The sequence below is a fragment of the Chaetura pelagica genome, unplaced genomic scaffold (genome assembly GCF_000747805.2).
Source record: "Chaetura pelagica isolate M959 unplaced genomic scaffold, ChaPel_1.0 scaffold158, whole genome shotgun sequence".
Lineage (NCBI taxonomy): Eukaryota > Metazoa > Chordata > Aves > Apodiformes > Apodidae > Chaetura > Chaetura pelagica.
In genome coordinates this window covers 96,091-118,762 of record NW_009954182.1, presented here as the reverse complement: position 1 = coordinate 118,762, position 22,672 = coordinate 96,091, and the positions used below count along the sequence as shown (strand labels likewise).

General features: G+C 43.4%; 1 protein-coding gene across 1 annotated transcript in view; it reads right to left on the bottom strand.

The window, feature by feature from the left end:
• Positions 1–22,672, bottom strand: part of ZMPSTE24 (zinc metallopeptidase STE24) — a 25,737-nt gene that overhangs the window by 1,767 nt on the left and 1,298 nt on the right. Inside the window, exons 2-8 of the mRNA XM_010002908.1 lie at positions 20,872–21,018; positions 15,077–15,163; positions 14,427–14,543; positions 7,027–7,179; positions 6,308–6,449; positions 4,173–4,333; positions 974–1,078 (exon numbers count right to left, since the gene is read on the bottom strand). Of these exons, the coding sequence (XP_010001210.1) occupies positions 974–1,078; positions 4,173–4,333; positions 6,308–6,449; positions 7,027–7,179; positions 14,427–14,543; positions 15,077–15,163; positions 20,872–21,018 (912 nt within the window). The remainder of the gene's footprint in view (positions 1–973; positions 1,079–4,172; positions 4,334–6,307; positions 6,450–7,026; positions 7,180–14,426; positions 14,544–15,076; positions 15,164–20,871; positions 21,019–22,672) is intronic.

The window sequence follows — 22,672 nt, the reverse complement described above, 5'->3', positions numbered from 1 at the left end:
AAAAAAAGAACAGAACAGCATCCCTGCCATGGTGCATTCATCTCAAGAAAGACATGCTGGAGTTACAGAAGAGGGAGGAGGGCAGCAAAGAGAAACAAACCAAAAATAAGTAAAAAAACTGGGAACTTGGAGAAAAGACGGGTGAGTGATACCTGCAATGAGCTCTACACCAAAGATACAGTGGGCTGTTGGCAGTAATTTAACAGAAGGCAAATAGCAGAAATTGAAGTAGGAGACCTGGAGGAGGAATTCCCTTGTCTTGTGCAATGTCCAGCAGCATACGCAGGAGGAAACAGATCATCAGGCTCATTTTCTTCCAAGGCAAGGTTGAGCAATCTCTAGGGACTGCTTCAACAGCCACCCTCATTTGGGCATGCACTAAGAATGGCACAATAAGTTTACCTACCAATAATAAATGCACACTGTATGAAAATACAATATAATTAAGTAAGAATGCCCTCCTGTGTAACATTTCATAATCCTCAATCACATTCCTTCTCAGCCCTCCAAGACTGATAGAAACTTTCAGACACACAGCTTTCTCAGAGATAATGACAAACACCTAAAAAATCCAGGCTGAGAGACAGGATACATCCAATCCTATCCCTATCCCAGAGATTCAAACAGACCTTCAGAGAAAGCCCTGAGATTCAAACAGACAAGAAAGATGTGTTACAGAGGAAGAAAAAATGTGTCCAAACTTCAAAAAGCTGATGAGATGAATTAAAATGGCAGCAGACATGCTTTCTTAGATTTCTTCTACCAACCAGATAGAGCAGGGGTGGGGGAGAAAGGACAGTGCATCTTCATTGTAGATACAGCAAAGAAAAAAATCAATTCAACTTTCCAGTAATTCAACCAATGCAGAGCTTCAGTACATTGTGGGGATGTACACACACAGATCTGGAAGCAGGCATTTGCAAATCGCAATCAGAGAATGCTCTAGGAAAACCACCAGTTTATCATAACTTACCTGGCTGATGATAATATTTTTGACAGTGTGACCCAGTTTCCAGTGACCCAATTCATGACCAAGTACAGCCAGAACTTCTTCATTTTTACATCCTTGTTTCTTATTCTGAAGAAGTAACAAAGCAGATGTACTATCAGGTATAAGAAAACACAAATAGATTTCTTACTTACTAGTTTAGTTCCTAGGTCTCTTAAGTTCCCTAGATCATGCTCTTTCCTTCTACCAAGAGAAATTCACACATAGTTTCTTACTGAGTCTTTTTCAAGAAAATACTTTCAAAAACTAAACTTTTGAGTTCAACAAGATTTCTACCACGAGGTGCTGTTCTCTTATTTCTATGTATTCAGACACACCTATGCAAACCTGGAAGAATGCTGGAAGATTTGCCTTCCAAACTTTCTCCTACTATCCCTTGATCTCATTCTATTTGTTTACTCAAAAAAAGACATTACAGTGACATTCAGACACTGAGAGCCACAGACTTGCAAAAGAGAACTGAGAGCAAAGTCCTCTTTCACATAGCAAAAGGACAAGGAGTAACGGCTTAAAACTTGAAGAGGGGAGATTTAGGTTAGACATTAAGAGGAGATTCTTAACTAGGAGGGTGGTGAGACCCTGGCCCAGGTTGCCCAGGGAAGCTGTGGCTGCCCCATCCCTGGAAACGTTCAAGGGCAGGTTCGATGGGGCTTGGAGCAACCTGGGCTGGTGGGAGGTGTCCCTGCCCATGCAGGAGGTTGGAACTAGATGATCTTTAAGGTCCCTTCCAACTGAAACCAGTCTGGGATACTGTGATAAAACTGATGGATATCTGTGCCTTCAAAGATACCATAGCAAGTCAGAAGCAAGCAAGTGGACTTTGGTAGTAAGAACTAGCTGAAGAACCTGTTAAAATTCAACAAATTATTCTCATGACTAGAGCAGGTGAGCTCAATATCCCCTCCTCTTCTGCAGTTTGCCACACCAGATTGTGGATGAAGAGAATTCCACCACCAACATGGTTTCAAGGAACAGAAGCTGGACTGAACAACAGTCTATACATTGGCTTAATCCTAGGCTGCACCAGGCAGTTCTTCCTTCTCAGAATTACTCCTTCAGGCTCTTCAGAAAGTATTCTATCAGTTTTCATAGAATAGTTTGGGTTGGAAGGGACCTTTAAAGCTCATCTAGTCTAGCCCACCTGCAGTGCACAGGGACCTTTTTAACTAGATCAGGTTACTCAGAGCCCCATCCAACCCGATTTCCCGTTTCCAGGAACAGGGCTTCTACCACCTCTCTGGACAACTTGCGTCAGTGTTTCACCAGCCTCACTGTAATTTTTTTTTCATAGAATCACAGAATTGTTCTGGTTGGAAAAGACCTTTAAGATCTGAGTCCAACCATTTTTCCTCATATCTAGTCTAAATCTCCCCTCTTTTCCTTTAAAACCATTACCCCATGTATTGCAACTGGTGCTGCTAAAACGTTCATCTACCATTTTTATAGGTCCCCTTTAAGTACTGAAAGGCCATAATTAGCTCTCCCAGGAGCCTTCTCTTCTCCAGGCTGAACAATCCCAGCTCTCTCAGCCTGTCTTCACAGGAGAGGTGCTCCAGCACTCTGATCACTTCTGTGGACCCACACCAACAGCTCCATGTCTGTGTTATGTTGGGAACTCCAGAACTGGACACATTTCTCCAGGTGAGGTCTCATGAGAGCAGAAGAGAGGGGCAGAGTCACCTCCCCTTGACCTGCTGGTCATGCTACTTTTGATGCAGCCCAGGACATAATTGGCTTTCTGGGCTGCAAGTGCACATTTTGTTTGCTCATGTCCCAGCTTTTGTCCACCAGTATACCCAAGTCCCTTTCCACAGGGCTGCTCTCCCCCTACCTGTACTGATCATGAGGACTGCCCCTGCCCAGGTGCAGGACCTTGCACTTGGCTTTATTGAACTTTACGAGGTTCACGTGGTCCCACTTTTAAACTTGTCCAGGTCTCTCTGCATGGCATCCCACCCCTCAGGCGTGCCAAACACACCACCCAGCTCGGTGTCATCTGCAAACCCACTGAGGGTGCCCTCGATCCCACCACCTGTGTCATTGATCAAGATATTAAGCAGCACTGGTCACAATATGGACCCCTGAGGTACAACACTTGTTACCAGTCTCTGTCTGGACATTAACCATTGACCAGCACCCTCTGGATGTGACCATCCAGCCAATTCCTTATCCACCAAACAGTCTACCCATCAAATCCATCTCTCTACAATTACAGAAAGAAGAATGTTGTGGGGGTCCACGTCAAAGTCCTCACAAGAAGTCCAGGTAAATTACATCCATAGCTCTTCCCTTGCCCATTGATGTAGTCACTCCATTATAGGTCACCAGGTTGGTCAGGCAGTACTTGGCCTTGGTGAAGCCAATGGTTTTAGCCATCCCTACACTCTCCTGAAGTCACAAAAGCCATTAGAGCAGACTCTTGATGTGCAGGTGCACATCAATGGAAGGGACAGTGAAAGGCCATCACCCTCGTCTTGACTCAAGCCAGAGTCAACTCAAGCCCAGGAAGTTCCACCTCCACATGAGGAAGAACTTCTTTCCTGTGAGGGTCACAGAGCCCTGGGACAGGCTGCCCACAGAGGCTGTGGAGTCTCCTTCTCTGGAGATTTTCAAGACCTGTCTGGATGCCTTTCTGAGTGACCTGCCCTAGTTTTTTTGGTCCTGCTCTGGCAGGGGGATTGGACTCTATGATCTTCCTACCCCCAACATTCTGTGATTCTGTGATCTGCATGTGTACACATGCATATGCCTCTTGCATCAAAATTCTTGCCTGTAGTAAAAGGTACAAATGACACACTGACAGTCTAAAGCACTGCCTTTGAAGGAAAGCTTTGGTGTGGCAGTCCCAACAGAGGGAACACAACTTCAAACCCTGAACAGGTCCTTTATTTAAACAATTACAAGGAATTTTGTACACGCAGGGAACCAATGTTTTGCTAAAGCCTCTGTGGATTTCTGTGGTCTACCTGGGGCGCTCTGCATCACTCACACAGGCCCAGCAATTCCTATTAGCAGCTCAGGGACATCATTAGGTGTTGAAATCATTAGGGTTTCGGTTTTAACATCTCTCTCAACATCTCTAATGTGCATTCAGAAAAAGCAAGAGAATATCTCACCATAAAGTTAATGTAAATAACACAATGAAAAACATTTAGGAACTCACTTTGGTTTTAGATTTTGTCTCTTCATTCTCACCATCTTCTCCTTCTGCTGGCTCTTTGTTCAATGCAGAATAATCTTCCAGGAGTGTATCAAAGAGTACTATCCTCTTATTTTTGAAGAATCCATAGAAATAAGCATTGCTGTGAGAAGAACGCTTTGAACCTGATATGAAAAAAAGACCATAAGCTGAGTAATCCCATGCACTGAAGACTATGGAACATTATATAGAATGGATTACTCCAAAGGAATGCTTTAAGTCCCAAAAGGAATGATAGACAAACTAAATAAAATTAGTTTGCAGCTTGAAGTGCATCTTAAAATTAGCCAAGTAATAATTATCTCATTTACTAATTCTGCTAGAGAAACCATTTTCTTCATCTGTAACCTGTCATCACTAAAATGACTAAAAACACAAAAGCAGTCATGTGAAGACCTAATATCTAGAGGAAAAGCAGTTTTTATTTGAATTTCAGGTTCAGAGTGGAAAGAATGTTCTGCATAAAACATGTGCTGCCCTTATGGCAAAGGACTTGTGTCTACTACATCTAGATTTCTTTCAATGTGCCAGCAAGATCATTTGAAACGGATCTGGATGAAGATGTTCAAAAAAAGAAAAGATGAACTACAGATATCAAACAGTCCCTCAAAAATATTTTTTACTGAAATAGGCAATTTTTTACTGCTACTTTTATCTAGATACAGTGATTCATGGACTGTTTCTACTATCAAAATACTTGGGGCCAAGAAACATGGGCTGTTTCACGTGATTAAAAAGTTACCTGGATCAAAGCAGCTGTTAAAACTGTTGCCCCATCAGGACTGAAAGAGATGTCTATGAGAGAAGGGGTGGACTGCTCTGATTTTTGCAGCAAAATCTGAGATACTTCAAGTTGAAGGTGTTTGCTTTCAACTCTCACTATAAACGTTTGAGCTGCATAAACTCCTTAGAACACAAAATGACCATTGTTCCATTGCAAGCCAACCCATGGTGTGGTCATGGCAACCTTCAGCACCAAGCCAACACAGAACAACAGGAAGAGAGGCCAGTCAAGAGTCAGCATCCAGTCCCTTCTCAGTGAAGAAATTTGAACAGTGACAGGGCAGCAATGTTCTCTTTCATCTGTGTATCAAAAAACTTTCTCCTCCACCAAGTGTTGGTAAAGAATTTGCCTGTTACAGAATGAACCATGAAAGTTGCAGAGGTCACTTCTGGAGTGGAAAGAGCCAAGACAGTGCAGAAAAACACTGGCAAAGAGATGAGTTTCTTGGGCCCCAGGTGTATCCATAGTAGTAGTTTCTGCCTATGCTGAGGCAGAGCACTGGCTGGATTTTGCCAGTCCAAAGTTTTGAAAGCGACAGCTTCCACGCTAGATAAAGCCTTCATCACCCTCTCTTACAGGAAAATTCTGCCATTTCAGCTCTTCATATCATCTCATACTTGTTTTCACCAAGGCGATAAAAACACCCCTGATCCTCACAGATGGGTCACAAAAACAAAACAAAATTTGAGAAAGTTCCTGACATTAATTCAGAAGGAAGCAAAATGAATAACAGAGGAAAAGTCAAGCAGTAAAGTGCTCCATGAACATGAAGTGCCGAGGAGGTGACATGGTAGCTACCATGCTTCATGTTACATCCCATGACCTAAGAAAAGAGGATGATAAATTCTTTACTAGAAACTGAAAAAATTACAGCCCAAGTATAATGTATGAGACCATCCAGCCATACTCTAAGAAACAGATCATGTCAGCAATTTAAGGAGGAATAGGTGTTTTTACCTTCCATAGCTTTTTAAACTGTTTCACCAAGAACTTTAAGAAAATTAATGTTAAACTGAGACTAGAAAAGATAAATAAACCCTTTTCTGTCTGGTTTAAATTTCTAAAATTGGAACCTTGATTGTTGCTTCCATTACTGACTATCACATGTAGTTCCATTCCACAGAGCCAAGGCAATGCTAAGGAGATGCTGAATTAACACTGTAAATTCAGCTTCACTTGTGCCTCAAGGCACAAGTTACAAGTTTTACAATAGCTGAGGAATATAAGCAACTGCCCTACTACAGCATCCACAACCAAAGCTAAAAATCCACAAATTCAAACTTACAATATTTTTATTGAAAAAAAAAAATCTCACCTTCAACAACATACACCTTAGTCAATGGGAAGTCAATGCTCTTTGCCATTATTTCAATTTGTTGCTTGAGCTCTCCCTCAGGAAGCGGAATGAATTTATCAAACAAAGGTGCAATATAGTCTGCATAGATTGTAACAAGCACCTGCAAACACATGGATTAAAAACAGGGCATATGAATGTGTGCTTAGTACTAAAGGTCGAGTATGATTAAGTACAAAAAAGGGCACAATTTCAGAAAAAAAATACTTGATAAAGAGTCCTGTATGAAGTGTGATCTGTAGCCAAGCTCTCTGTGGGTCATCTCATCTACTAAGACAACTGCTTAATCTGTTGACAGTCAGCAATTCAACAGCTGCTGGCAGTTGTCCCTGTGCCCTTTCTATATTTAAGAAAAATAAAAACCTGTCACCACATAGTGCTGTATTTCCAGTGTCTATTCTTAAGCTTATTGAATGTTTATTTTTCAATTGATGAAGATAATCCCATATTAAACTGTCAAAATACAATATATCACACTAAACTGGGCAATTAATATGAGCTAATAATTCCTGAATAAGTACACTAAGAAAAAAGCACACTGTTGACGTTTGTAGACTCAAATTCTCAGGAGATTTAGATCTTTCTTCATTTTCTTCCAGTTATGTTTTTGAACATCAGCACACTGAGCCATGCAACTAAGCTAATATTTGGAAGAAACCCAAGCATATTCTCATACTCACCAGGGAAACAACTAATGTGAAGAGCCAGGCATAGATGAAGAAGTAGTCTCCCCCTATTTTAATAATGTAAAGCAGAAGGGATGTCACTGGCAACAGAATACACTGAGTCACGATAAACTTCTTGAAAGCATCCTTAAAAAAAAATCCCAGTGTCTGGAAAGAAAGGATATCAGTGATATTTTCAGTATAAATACTGATGTGACACAGTGGTTAATGAACTGATCCCTTCAGTGGGTGCACAGGAAAAAATAAGACAAACAGCAAAACGGCCATACCAATGTGCTAGGGGAATCAGAGGCAGTTAAGAAAAGGTGTAAGAACCTTTTCACCTTCTCTTCTTGTAGCTGTGGCTCTCTACATCCACACAGAATCCAAGCCCATGCAGATGCATTCTTCTTCAGGAAGATCCAACCCAAACCCTTATTTGGTGTTGCACACACATACTTAATTAAAGAAGGAAAGAAAAATTTAAGCTTATCTGTCCCTTAACTCCTTTACAAATCTGTATCCTAGACATTATGCAATTTGTAGCTAATAGAAAACTCTTAAAGAAACCTACCTACTGAACACTTGCCTCCATTCACCTTAACTTTCAGTTATGACTAAGCTTGTTGTCTTAACTAGAAATATACAGAAGTTCTTTTAAAAATTTTTAGACATATATTGGGCATTTTACTCCAAGCTTCCACTGACATGCAGTTACTACTCATGTAGTTGTCTCAGGTTTTAAAATTAGCACATATTTAATAACAGCAACAGATATTTCAAAGACTTCTACCTGAATGAATCTGATCTAGTGATTCTGCAACACGATTACAGAAGTTCTACCTCAACATGAGGAAGAACTTCTTTCCTGTGAGGGTGACAGAGCCCTGGGACAGGCTGCTCAGAGAGGCTGTGGAGTCTCCTTCTCTGGAGACTTTCAAGACCTGTCTGGATGCCTTTCTGAGTGACCTGCCCTAGTTTAGGTCCTGCTCTGGCAGGGGGATTGGACTCAATGACCTTTGGAGGTCCCTTCCAACCCCCAATGGTCTGTGATTACACGCCTAACTAGTTCTTTCAGGAGTTGTTACTTCAGGCCTTGGAGCTAACTGCAAGGCACAGAGGTGAGTGGGTTATTAGGTAAAGATCTTTTGAAACAAAATTATATTAAAAAGCCCATGCTACACTAAAGATATGGAACTCATCTGAAAGAAAAATAATACTGGTGAAACAGATTCAAATAACAACTAAGATTTGGGGCAAGAATTTGGATAGATGCCTCAGATATCCATGACTATCAGAAACACAAATCAGACACAATTTAAGACACAGTTTTAGACCATTCTTTATCAGAGAATCACAGAATTGTCACGATTGGAAAAGACCTCTAAGATCACCCACTCAAGTATGTCTTGAAGTCCCTCATCTACACGGTTTTTGAACACCTCCAGGGATGGTGACTGCACCACCTCCCTGGGCTGCCTGTTGCACTGTCCAACCACTCTTTCAGTAAAGAAATTCTTCCTAATATCCAATCTAAACTTCCCCTGGTGTAACTTCAGACTATTTTCTCTGTCCTATCGTTATTTACTTGAGAGAAGAGGCCACAATCCACCTCCTACAACCTCCTTTCAGGCAGCTGTAGACAGCAATGAGGTCTTCCCAGTTCCCTCAGCCTCTTCTCACAGGACTTGTTCTCCAGCCCCTTCTTCAGCTTGGTTGCTCTTCTCTGAACTCACTCTAACAATTCAATGTCTTTCTTGTAGTAAGGGGCCCAGAACTGAACACAGAACTCAAGGTGCAGGGGACTCCTGTACAGGGCCAGGATCACCTCCTTTTCCTGCTGGTCACACCATTCCTGATGCAGACCAGGATGCCATTGGCCTTCTTGGCCACCTGGGCCCACAGTGACTCATGTTGAGCTGGATGTCGACCAACACCCCCAAGTCCTTTTCTGCCAGGCAGCTTTCCAGCCACTCTGCCCCATGCCTGGAGCATTGCCTGGGGTTGTTGTGATCAAAATGCAGGACCTTGTTAAAAGTCCTACAATTTGCCTCAGCCCATTGATTCAACCTGTCCAGATCCCTCTGCAGAGCCTTCCTACCCTGGAACAGATCAACAGTCCCACCCACTTTGTGTCATCTGCAAACTTGATGATGATTAGCCCTCAATTCCCTCATCTAGATTGTTGATAAATATATTGAACAAGACTGACTGTGCTACACTTGCTATGTGAATGCACTGAAGATGAACTGCTCCATAATTTTACCAGGTCAGGCTGACAGGTCTGTAGTTCCCTGGATCCTCCTTCCAGCCCTTCTTGTAGATGGTCATCACATTAACCAGCCTCCTGCCATCTGGGTCAACCCTGTTGACCAGGATTGTTGATAACTGATGGAGAGAGGCTTGGTGAGCTCCCCCACCAGCTCCCTCAGCACTACAGGGTGGATCCCATCCTGCCCTATAGACACTTGTGAGTGTTCAGGTGCAGAAGCAGATCATTAACTACTTCCTCCCAGATCATGGTGGGCTGTTCTCCTCTCCATCCTTATCTTCCAGCTCAGAGGGCTGAAATTTTGGGGGAAGCTGCTCTGACTACAAAAGATGGAGGTGAAGGCAGCATTAAGTATCTCATCCTTGATGGCAATGTTCCCCCCACATCCAGCAAGGGATGGAGATTCTCCCTGATTCTCTTTTTATTGTTAATGTATTTGTAAAATCTTTTTTCTTGTCTCTTTTGTCAGTGGCCAGACAGAGCTCCTGCTGGGCTTCTGCCATTCTAATTTTTTATCTGCATGACGTAACGAGATCCCTGTATTCATCCTGAGATGCCTGCCCCTTCCTCTGAAGGACTTAAACTCTCCTTTTTTTCCTGAGTCCCAGCAAAACCTCCCTGTTCAGCCAGGCCAGTCAACTTCCCTGCCACCTTACAGTGCACGAGGGCAGCTGCTCCTTCTTGTAGAGCGTCCAGCCTTCCTGGACCCCTTTGCTCTTCAGGACTGCCCCCCAAGGGACTCTCTCAACTAAGGTCCTGAACGGGCCAAAGTCCACCCTCCAAAGCCCAAGGCAGAAGTTCTGCTACACTCCCTCCTTACCTCAGTAAGGATTGAGAACTTAACCATTTCATGGTCACTAAGCCAAACACAGCCTCCAACCTCCACATCTCACCAATCCTCCCTGATTGTGAACAGCAGATCTAGCGATGCATCTTCTCTGGCAGGCTCACTTAGCAGCTGTGTTACACTCGAGGAACCTCCAAGCCTGTCTCCCTCTGCTTTGTTATATTTCTAGCAGACGCCTTATAGGTTGAAATCCCCCACCAGAAAAATGGCTGGTGACTCTGAGACCTCTGCCAGCCACTTGTAGAATGCTTCTTCTGCCTCCTCATCCTGGTTGGGTGGCCTATAAGAGACACCCAACAGAGTATCTGCCTTATTTGCTTTCCCTCTCATCCTTACCCACAAAACACTCAACCTTCTCATTGCTATCATCAAGCTCTATACAATCAAGACACTTCCTAAAATATAGAGCCCCCCCATTGCCTCTCCTTCCCTGTCTACCTTTCTGAAGAGCTTTTAGCCATCCCTTGCAACATTACAGTCATGTGAGTCACCCCACCATGTTTCTGTGAAGGTGGCTATGTCACAGCTGTTCTGCTGCACAGTGGCTTCCAGCTCCCTGTTTGTTGCCCGTGCTGCGTGCACTGGTGTAGATGCACTTGAGCTGGGCTGTTGGTTCTACTCCTAACATTGCCATGCCACCCTTAGGCTCATCTCTAGTTGGCCTGGTTTTATCCTCTTCCTTCATTAAACCTAGTCTAAAGCTCTCTTGATGAGCCCTGCCAATTCCTGGCCAAAAATCCTTTTCCCCCTTGTGCAGAGTTCCACTCCATCCCTCACCAGCAGCCCAGGTGCCATGTAAACATCCCAGTGATGCAAGAACCCAAAATTAAACCAAGCTCCATTCATTCCATTAAGCTCCATTCTTCCCTGGTTGCCTCCAGTGAGGGGCAGGTACCCCCACAAGGGTGACATCAACTGGCACTGAAGCAGAACACCCACTCTTGAGAAAGACATCACATACTTGAGATAAATAGCTGTGCAAGAGCTGATCTATGATAAAGATGGACTTACAGATCCTGATTATGTTCTGTGTGACACACATGTTCTGGAGGTTTGCTCAGGCTGTACCAGCAGCTCATGCCCAGATATTCTCCTTCATGGGATGCTTTGACAATGACAGAATACCAACTGTGCATGAGGTGGCTTTCAGAGCACGACAGTATGGAGACATAATCTCTGATTACCATCAGTTCCACAGCTCAGCCATTGAACGAATGACTGACAGAATAGATAAGATGACAAACAGATGAGGAGGTAAACCCCAGAATCTCCCTAAAGACACCTGGTCACGTGTTGCAGCTGTTAAGAGGGGACGTCCTGCTACAAGACAGCAGCAAGAGAGACAGGACCCACTGCGACGCCATAACCTCAGCCTTCACTTCTTGGCTTGAAGACCACTGTGGTGGGAAAAAACCTTGTAAAGACATCCTGCAGGTCTTTTCCAGCCTTGGTGATTCTGTGATTGTGTCAGTGCCAGGGTCCTCGGTTTCTCATCTGATTAGGCACAACACTTGCACTGACAACACTGAAACAACTAGAAAGCAGAGCTCCAGGGAGAAAATGTTCAGAGGATATATCCAGAGTCCTCCTTACCCTCCCTGAAGCATACAAATGGATTCTGCAAGTCCTGAAGCCAGTTTTAAAGAAGCCCAAGCTGCTAGGTTCAGTATGTGACTCTCTGCTGCTGCACTAGCAGTAGGACCTGATCAAGTCCAGCTCTCCATCCATCAGCGAGTCTGCTAGTTGGCTTTAACTGTAGTGATTTACAAGTCCCAACACTGACAGTCTTTGGACATGTGTGTCCTGGACATAAAGGGCTTGCAGATCTGGGAAAAAGATGGAGCCCACTCCTCACTAAGGTAGGAGAGACAATCAAGGTGCAGACCTGATGCAACTACTCAGGATTGACGCAAGAGACAACAGTGGCTTTTGATGCATATTTAAGGATTCTGAATGGCAAAAGGATGTCTAGGCTAAGCCAGGGCATAAACAGATTCCAAGTTAGGACTTTGCCAGTGCTTACAATTTTTGGGGACTACAGAACAGAAGTGATAGCCAGCGAAGAAGCAAAATACATCAAATAGGTTATTTTCTATGAAGAAAAGATTGCTTTACTCATACTCTGGAAAAACAGGAACATTCCTTCCTCCCTTGAGGGAACAGGATGTCAGCCTGACAGTAAGCTCACTGTAAAGTCTGCAGAAAGAAAGAGGATCTCCAGGACTATGTCTCCAAGTCACCTAGGATATGAAGGCCATGTGCACCATCATTCTGATAGTGAGAACTTGCTGGTGAGAGGAAAAAGTGATTGTTAGAAGTTACACATTCAGTTTTAGAAGCACAAGGTCTTTTTCTAAGACTAAAGAGCTAAATGGAGTATAAAAAGAGTTCCAAGTTGGTCACTAACTCCAGGCTGATAACTAAGTAGAATGATCTTCAGATCTGCTTCCCAAAGACTGGAACAGGAGTTGCCAGTGGCACAGTATCCAAACCCTGGAGGTGGGAGAAGTGGGGAGAGCAAATAACCCTTGCAGTTTCTGGGAATACACACAGGCAAAACTGTGCATTGAAAATGTTCCTAGTTGGGCTTCCCTGGAAAAAAAATAGTATGCCACTCAGTAGTTCTCATGAACCAAAATAATACAGGATGTGTCAGGATCTCTGCTCTTCCATTTCAAAGATGATTGAGAGGGTGCCAACTTGATAATTGCATTTAGAGCTTTTTTTCTTTTTCCTCAATTCTTTTCTTACTTGTTTTATAAAAAGGAATAGGAAACACCCACTTATCCATTTACCAGGAATGAGTTCAGAAACAAAGTGATTCCACTTCTTCAGGTCGAGCTCAGTCTTCCTGCCTCCATAGAAACTGGAAGATGAAACTGGCAAATACTAGAGCATCTCTACCCTTATTAAAATGAGCCAAATAGATTTATCCCACATCTGCAACCCATCCAAATTATACTGTACCGTAAAAAAACCCTGACTTCCTAGTAGACCTGAAACAGAAAGTACTGTAGACAACACTAGCTGGGTCCAAAAGCAGACAAGTGGCATGAAATAGCTAATTATGTCCTCCAGATTGAGCTTCCTCTCCCAAAAAGATACTGAAACAAGTTAAACTAAGTTGGTGAGGGAAATTAAGAAAACCAGGGCTGATATTAAGTGAGTACTTAAGAGAAGTACAAATGAAGATATGAATTCTGTAATTTAATAAAGACTGACACAAGAAATCAATAAGTCACACAAAATGAAGAAGAAAGTAATTTCTTGGCTTTGTTTCATTTCTTGGCTTATTATCCATTAATCAGAACTGCCCCTGCAAAGCAGTGATCCAGACTTCTGAGGAAGGGCATATGAAGGTCTAAGAATAGCCCATCCAAAAATTATCAGCTCTGGCACAAAATGTTCTTTAATCCAGCACTAGAACACACACTTCTCTGCTAAGAGGCAGGGACTCACAGAGACACTGTAGTGTAGCATAGGTACTTCTGCAATAGTCACAAATTATCATTGCTCTTATTTTTATGCAGTGAGAGTAGAAATATTCCTAAAACTAGTGATCTTTAGCACAGATGTTGTCCTGGCTCAAACCAGAAGCAATTTTTTCGTAGTGACTTTACTCTTCAGTAAAGTCTCTTCTAAGTAGCTCCGCTTGCTGAAATTAACAGCATGTTTTTCAGTGTCTGCTTCTAGAACAGCAGTAATGGAGTAATGTTTATATTTACTGCATGCTCCTTATGCTCTAGAAAAAAAAGGGAGTGAAGGGGTCACCGCTGTGATCCTCCTGCAAGAAGTGGGATCCACACACCTCATACTCAGGATAAATCTGAGGGATCACAAGGGTCAGGGTCTCTTCAGCCACGGCTGGTGTCCTGGGAGGACTCTGTTCCTCTGCCTTTTATCTCAACCTGTGTGTTCCTGCACCCAGCTCCCATCTGCCACTCTACTCCAGAAGCCCAGCCTGGAACTTCCCCAAGGCCAGCCCTGCAGCTCCAGTGGTGACATCAGCTTTATGGGGAAGCAGTGATAGTGGGTTTGTGTGTATTTATTTCTACATATTTCATTATGTTCCTTTCCATCACTGCTGTTCCATTAAAGCTGTGCAGTTCAGTTTCCAACCTGTTCATCTCTCTCCCTCATTCTCTCTGTTCCCTACAGGGGAAGGCAGAGGGGTTCCCAGAGCACCTGCCAGGCCTTTAACTGCTAACCCAGCCTTCAACATGACATCAGACCAGTCTATTTAACCAACCAAACCTACTTGAGATGTTAGGTCAGTGCAAGTGCTATCTGCAGTACCTGTTGATTGAAGCCATGTTTCTCTTCTATGACAAATGTGTTATATAAACTCCACGGGAGGCCAGTCACTGCACTGAAGAGTGTTGCAAGCAGCAGAAATACCAATGACTGAAGAATCTAAAAAAATTAAATGCATAAATAAATAAATAAAATCTGATATTTACTGACCTGTACTAGCCTTAATGGATGTTAAAAATAGATGTCAGTGGTTTAACTGAAACTGGTCAGAGAATGAAGATAGATAAATTCACAGAAATCATTACCTTACCAATCCCTGGTACAGACTAGTGTGTTAGAGAAAGAAAAAAAATAGATTTAAATAAAAAAATAAGGATTTGGGACAAGAATTTGGATAGATATGAAAAAGCCACTCAAAACCCCACCCCCGCATTTGACCCCAGTAGCTTTATGACATGTATGTTTTAACATAGAAAGCTACTTTGATTAGGAAGCTAATTGAGAAGTCACATACTGTCAACAGTTCTCAGACTCGCCCCATCACTGTGTTCACCAGCAAATATGGTATTTTTACTAGATGGCACCTGTAGCTAAAAACAACTTTAAGTATATGCAAGTTTAAAAATAAAAGTGATTATTAACAGCATAGCTCATTGACCAAACTTCTTCACTAAAAGTTCAAGGCTGCTTACCTCATACTCTGGTCCAAACCCAGCACGACCAGACATCTGACCAGAAAGATTCCAGAGAAAAGGAATTCCTCCACAGAGAAGAATCATCTTGAAAACAAAAACACAAACCACAGAGGCAATATGAAACAAGCTTTATTTTTTTTCTATCAAAATTTCAGCATCATAAGGACCTTTAAAGGATCAATAATACAAGTTTTATTATTAGACTTTTTGTCCCCCTCTGACCTTACCAGTGCATAAAGAAAGCCTGGAATATTCAGCAACGGTTCATTTTTACTTTAGAGATCAAGTTAAACTTGCCCTTTTTTTCCCCCCCCCGAGAAATACTATTGTATTTCCAAGCCTATGTACTATAGACTTAGCTGCTATATTGGCTATAAGGTATAGTTTTCAGAAGACCTTAAAACCCATTTGCTCCATGGATGTGTTACATACCATCTCTAGGAGGAGACCAAGATTGAGCAACGTAACTGACCTGGGACAGTCTGGCCTGCATCACCCACTCAGAGAAAGGCTTTCAGAACCAGGCCATCACTTTAGTTTCAGTATCAGTGCTGCTTCAAGCACTTTAAGAGAGCTCCATGCTCTCCTCCTTGTGCCTGCCTTGCAGTGCTTTCTGTGATACAGGCTGCCAAGGAAGAGGGAGTGGACTACTTGGGGCACACCATCATCAAAGAAATGCTTGAGACATTGCTACTGAAGCAAGTGCTCAAGGAAGGGGCTGGTAGTGTTTGTTAAGCACCTTGACTTCCAAATGTTTCACATTTACTTTCTTAGCAAGTGATGCATCACTGTATATATAAAAATCCATGTTCAGCCTTCCAGCACGGACAGTATTTTATTTACTTATTTATTTTTAAAAGGCTTACTCTTATAACCTAACTATGAGGGTGCATTCTGAGTGTTAGGAGGAGATACAAAGGATCAAATCAAGCCTGTTTCTCCTTTGCAGGCTACCTTTAAGTTTCGGAGCTGGAAATCCCAGAAGTACCAATCACTGAACAAAGACAGTTATTAGCATGATGCTGATACTACTTATTAGTTAAAAAGATACCTACATAATTAATGGCTAAATAAATCAAAGCATATTAGTAGTTCTAACACAGCATCTCCCCTTCAATTAACTTGCTAGATTAATGAATCATACTTCTACCTATTAAAAGCAAAATGTTGCAAAACCATCATTCAATTTAATCACCTTTGGCCACAATAGCTTCTTTCAAGTTTGGGCAGTTCCCAAAGTAAAAAAATGATGCTGTTTACTCTCTAAGGAGGTGGAAAACTCAGTCAGACGCTACCTCACTTTAGCTCTGCTGGAATCTGATAATCCCAGGACAGATTCTGAGAAACAGAAAGAGACAGCTCAACATCACAGAAAGGAGCAATAACTCATCATCACATACATGCAAGAAGCTGTATCAGGGAATCAGCTTGATTGTAGAATACAAATTATAGAATCATTTAGGCTAGAGAAGACCCTTAACATCATCAAGTCCAACATGAACCTAACATAACCAAGTCTACCACCAAAGCATGTCTCAGCACCACACCTGCACAGCTTTCAAATCCCTCCAGGGATGGGGACTCTACCACTCTACCACTTCCCTGGGCAGCTCTTTCCAGTGACTAACAAGCATTTCAGTGAAATTTTTCCTAGCATCCAACCTAAGCCTCCCCTGGCACAACTTGAGGCCATTTCCCCTTGTCTTATCATTTCTTAACTGGGAAAAAAGACTTTTGAATGGGGCAGGGGCAAGTGAAACCTGCTGTGCTGGTTTGGTTTGGGGAAAGGGCCCCAGGGGTAGCTCGGTAAGTAAAAAGCTAAGAAGCTCCTCCTGCTCCAAAACCAGCCAAGGAGCCATTAGAGAGACAACAGATGCAACTCTGCCTATAACATATGAAAGAATCAAGATAAGAGCCCTACTGGAGAGGTGAAAGGCAGTGCTGGGGTGAAGATCCTGATGGTTGATGAGGAAGAGGGGGAAGAAGGTGCCTAAGCAGAAGTTTCCCTGCAACCCACAGCGTGATGGCAGCTGTGTCCCTGCACTCATGGAGGAATGTGGTGGAATATTCCCTGAAGGCACCATGAAGGATGATCTTGGCCAGTGGACTTGAATTTTGTGGCCAGTGGACTTGGATAATGCAGCTGTGGAAGCCCCTGGGCCGGGGGAGCCCAGCCCCTGTTCCCAAAGCCCCTGTGACTCTGTGGGCAGCACTGGACCCGCTCCAGACCTGGTAGGAAGATCTCATGGAGGAGAGGTTCATGGAGGACTCTCTCCTATGGGAGGGAATCCATGGGGAAGCAGGGGAGGACTGTGAGGAATCTGTCTTCCTGAGTAGGAAGGAGTAGGAGGAACCACCAGCCTGTGAAGTGACTCTAAACCCCATCCCCCTGTGCCACTGAGGAGGAGGGAGAGAAATTGGGAACAAAGGGATTTGGGCCCGGGAAGAAAGGAGGGGTAACATGTGTAAGCCCTGCTCTGCATGTGTCTGTGTCCTGTGTGCATTTAATTAGTGTGAAATTAAATTATAATTTTTCCCCTAAGTTGAGTCTGTTTTGCCCAGAACCTTAATTGGTAAAGAACCCTTCTTGTCCTTTGTCTCGACCCATGAGCTTTGTTGTTGTGCTGGGCCCAAACCACCACATCTGTAGGCCAAAGGTGTGCCCAGGACCTCTTGCAGCTGGTGGCCAAGCTGCAGAAAATGATGAAAAGACTGCATAGCATCAGAGAGGCAGAAAAGGAGATACATGGCTGGATCCAGGTCCAGACTGCAGTGAACTCACAGCCTATGGCCACAAAGCCAATAACTCCCCCACTAGCACACACAGAAAGGAGGGAAGTCATTAATGAAGAGGAATGGACAACTTTGAAGGTAAAAACCAGCAGGAGGAAGAGACCTCCCTCAAAGCCTGAGGTAGCCCTGCAGAACCACTTCACAGTGGAGCCAAGTAAGGCAGCTTGATCAGCTCAACGCCTATCAACCAGCACAAACAAGGAGAAGAGATGGACCATAGTAGTAGGAGACTCTCTTCTGAAAGGTACAGAGGCACCCATTTGCCAATCTGATCCTCTCTCTGCAGAGTTCTGCTGCTTACCAGGGACTTTTATCAGGGATGTCACCACAAGACTACCAAAACTTGTACCTCCCACTTCTAACTGCTCAGGACCCACCTGTCAAGCCTGTCCAGGTCCCTCTGGTTGGTCTTCCTCCTCTCCAGTGTGTCAACCACACCACACAGCTTGGTGTCAGCAGCAAACTTGCTGAGGACACACTCAATCCCACTGTCCATGTCCCCAACAAAGATGTTAAACATCATCTGTCCCAGTACCGACCTTGAGGAACACCACTGGTTTCCACTTGGACATTAAGCCATTGGATGTAACTGCTTGGACACACACATCCAACCAGACCAATGATTTTAAAAAAAATAAATCAGTAAAAAGAAACATGTGTCTGTGTCCTGTGTGCATTTAATTAGTGTGAAATTAAATTATAATTTTTCCCCTAAGTTGAGTCTGTTTTGCCCAGAACCTTAATTGGTAAAGAACCCTTCTTGTCCTTTGTCTCGACCCATGAGCTTTGTTGTTGTGCTGGGCCCAAACCACCACATCTGTAGGCCAAAGGTGTGCCCAGGACCTCTTGCAGCTGGTGGCCAAGCTGCAGAAAATGATGAAAAGACTGCATAGCATCAGAGAGGCAGAAAAGGAGATACATGGCTGGATCCAGGTCCAGACTGCAGTGAACTCACAGCCTATGGCCACAAAGCCAATAACTCCCCCACTAGCACACACAGAAAGGAGGGAAGTCATTAATGAAGAGGAATGGACAACTTTGAAGGTAAAAACCAGCAGGAGGAAGAGACCTCCCTCAAAGCCTGAGGTAGCCCTGCAGAACCACTTCACAGTGGAGCCAAGTAAGGCAGCTTGATCAGCTCAACGCCTATCAACCAGCACAAACAAGGAGAAGAGATGGACCATAGTAGTAGGAGACTCTCTTCTGAAAGGTACAGAGGCACCCATTTGCCAATCTGATCCTCTCTCTGCAGAGTTCTGCTGCTTACCAGGGACTTTTATCAGGGATGTCACCACAAGACTACCAAAACTTGTACCTCCCACTTCTAACTGCTCAGGACCCACCTGTCAAGCCTGTCCAGGTCCCTCTGGTTGGTCTTCCTCCTCTCCAGTGTGTCAACCACACCACACAGCTTGGTGTCAGCAGCAAACTTGCTGAGGACACACTCAATCCCACTGTCCATGTCCCCAACAAAGATGTTAAACATCATCTGTCCCAGTACCGACCTTGAGGAACACCACTGGTTTCCACTTGGACATTAAGCCATTGGATGTAACTGCTTGGACACACACATCCAACCAGACCAATGATTTTTAAAAAAATAAATCAGTAAAAAGAAAATTGGCTTAATCCTGGCTCAAACCAGGACACGATCTATCTGTCACCCATACCTCTCCAATTTAGCAGGTAGATTATTGTGGGGGACTATAAAAGTAGCAGGCCTGGATGAAGATAAACACAGATTGCTGATACGGCTCTTTACTCAGCAGGGTGCTAAATTCAGTGGCAAAACAGGCTCATCCCAATCATGTATATTTTCCTTAATGAAAAAAAGGGAAGCTGCTTTGGCTAAAAGTCTTGAAATCAATATAAAGCTTTTTTTACTTTTTTTTTCTAATCACTACAGAGCATTTTGACTTAACTGCACTTGCTAGATTGTACCATCTCTGCCTGTCCATTAATCTACTGCTGGAGGCTCTCTTCATGTTTCAAATGAAGCATTGCCTCTACAGTTGGTCAAAAACATAAAAGCTTTTCCAACGACACATAAAAATTGTCTTGAGTTGTACTCAGCATACTAAAAAGCCCAACAAATAGAATGTAAGAGCTATACTGACACACATATAGCAAGATTTTTGCAAGTTCATACAAAATGAAACAATGTACACATTAGGCTGCACAAGAGAGATGGGGAAATGTGAAAGTTAAAAAGGGTCACAATTCTTAAGTAGTGGATTTGCATCACAGTTATACAGTTACACTATTTTACAATATTGTTTTCTTTATCTTTTATAATTGACCTTTTTGCTTCCCCAAGCTCACCCTGTGGTAGGCCACACTCTCATCTTTTGCAATGCCAGGAATTCCAGGATTCCTTTTTTTAGCCAGTTGTGCTACTGCTGAGCAGTGCATTTCAGCAGTAAGTCAGAAAAGGCTTCTCTTCAGACTGTTTATGAAGGACACATTTGAGTACTTTGTTCTGACTCAATGGCTCCACTTCTTCATACATGAGAACACCACTTGCCCAGTCTAGTTGTTCTTACACATAAGTATCCATTGCAACTCTTCTTATTCTCACAGGCTTTTCTTTCTACCTTCTACTTCAATTTTATCTAAAAATTAAACCAGTTGCATCCCTACAAACACAGAAAAAAGTCTCTGTAACAATTAAAATAATTCTAATGTAGCTTAATTACTTGACAAGGGAAGCCATAACAGGTGATCTGTGCCATGAAAAAAACATCATACACTTTGTAGTTGTGTAGTATGACTCAGCACTGCATAAAGAAATGATGTGCTGTCTGAATGACTACTCTTTTTGGTGTGGTAAATACAGCCACAAACAAGAAACATAGAATCCTTGGCCTTCCAACTTCAGTGTTTGACCGACGATGCCAAAATACCAACAGCAAAGCTGCCACAGGATCACTTAGAATGTATTTTACAGTTGAAGTACATGAAAAGTATCAAATGAATGCTAGAGCAGCTCAGGTACTTACAGTGCCCTCAATCTCTGAATACAGGCCTGACCAAAAGCTGAAAGTACTTTTGTCCAGCTGATACAGACGAGATTTTTCAAACGTTTCTGAATCCATGATCTGTCCCAATTCCTGTGGTACATGTGTTGTTGTTCTATAGACCCGTCTCTGAAAAATTGAAAAAGAAACTTAGTGTCTATATCCCACATTTTTTAAGAAGGCCAAGTAAAATCTAAAAGTAACATGTTATGTTAGAAGGTTTTAGAAAAAAACCAAGCCTCATAAAATAAAAAATATCCCTAAATTCCTGTCTTCTATCAAGTTCCAAATATAAAACTGAAGCATAATTATTATAACTAGAAACCGCATTGCCTACTTATTATTTCCAATATAGTTACTATAGTTACTATATAGTTACTATAGATCACACATTTTTTCCACAAGATATGACTTACTGCACCACAATAACTAAGCAGAATTTGAAATTAAACACCACATCATCCCATGCAAACCAGGCAACTTCACCAGACAAACATATTAAGATGTGGTTGCAAAAATGAGTTGCCATTTCATTTTCAGTAGAGAACTTGGTGCTTTAAAATTTTAAAAGACTAAAAGTCCTTATTCCACCCACTGCCCTTACCTTGTTTCAATATACTTATTATAAGAGACATTTAGGTTAGAGATTAGGAGGAAATTCTTTAGTGTGAGGGTGATGAGACCCTGGCCCAGGTTGCCCAAGAAAGCTGTGGCTGCCCCATCCCTGGCAGTGTTGAAGGGCAGGTTGGATGGGGCTTGGAGCAGCCTGGGCTGGTGGGAGGTGTCCCTGCCCATGCAGGGGGTTGGAACTAGATGATCTCTAAGGTCCCTTCCAACTGAAACCAGTCTGGGATACTATGATAAAACTGATGGATATCTGTGCCTTCAAAGAACCTGTTAAAATTCAACAAATTATTCTCATGACTAGAGCAGGTCTATGATCCCTTCTCAAAGGAAACGCTCCTACCCTTTGTCACTTGGAAATACATTCTCCCTCTGGACAGATCAGCAGGCTGGTCTCACACATGTAGCTGCTCTAATGGCTCATAAGAGCACACAGCACTGCTTCTTGCCCTCCTGGCAGTCTTTTCCCCAGCTGTGCTGGGTCTTGCTGGGATGCTGTTACTTTTTTCACAAAGTCCTGCACCGGGTTCACCAGGCATTTGTGGCCAAAGCAGTGCTGGTAACACAGCAGTGTCCTGGCTAGGCAGGATGAGGGCTCTGTCTCCCTCAGTGAGCAGGCTGGGTTTGGGCAGGCAGCAGCACAGCCAGGACAGCTGACCAAAAAGATATTCCATACTGCAAAATGTCATATTCAGCAATAAAAACTGCAGCAGAGGAAGAAGGGTGGAAGGATTTGACTTCAAGGTGTCTGTTACTTGGAGAGGGGCATCAGCCTGCTTGTGGGAGGGAGAGCCACTGCCTCGGCAGCACTTGTGGGTATTTTCCCCGTTACTTCGACTCATTAGTTTTCTCGTTTTCCCTCTTCCTGCTCTCTCAGCCCTCCTGAGGAAGGAGAATGGAGCTGCTGGGTGGGTGCTGGGCTGCCAGTGACCCCCCCCCCCCGCGCTGCTCAGTCCTTTGGCTCACTGATGGAAACATGGGGGAATTCCCGCCACCCCAGGAACCCAGCGTCGTACAGGCCCTGGGCTCGTCCGAGGGAGCGCACGCGTCCTGACACGCGTGAGCAGAGGGAACAGAGCGGGACCGGGCTGTGCCCGCCACGCGGCCCCGAACCCCCGGCAGCACAGCCGGACATGGCCGCTTCTCTCACCCGCTCCCG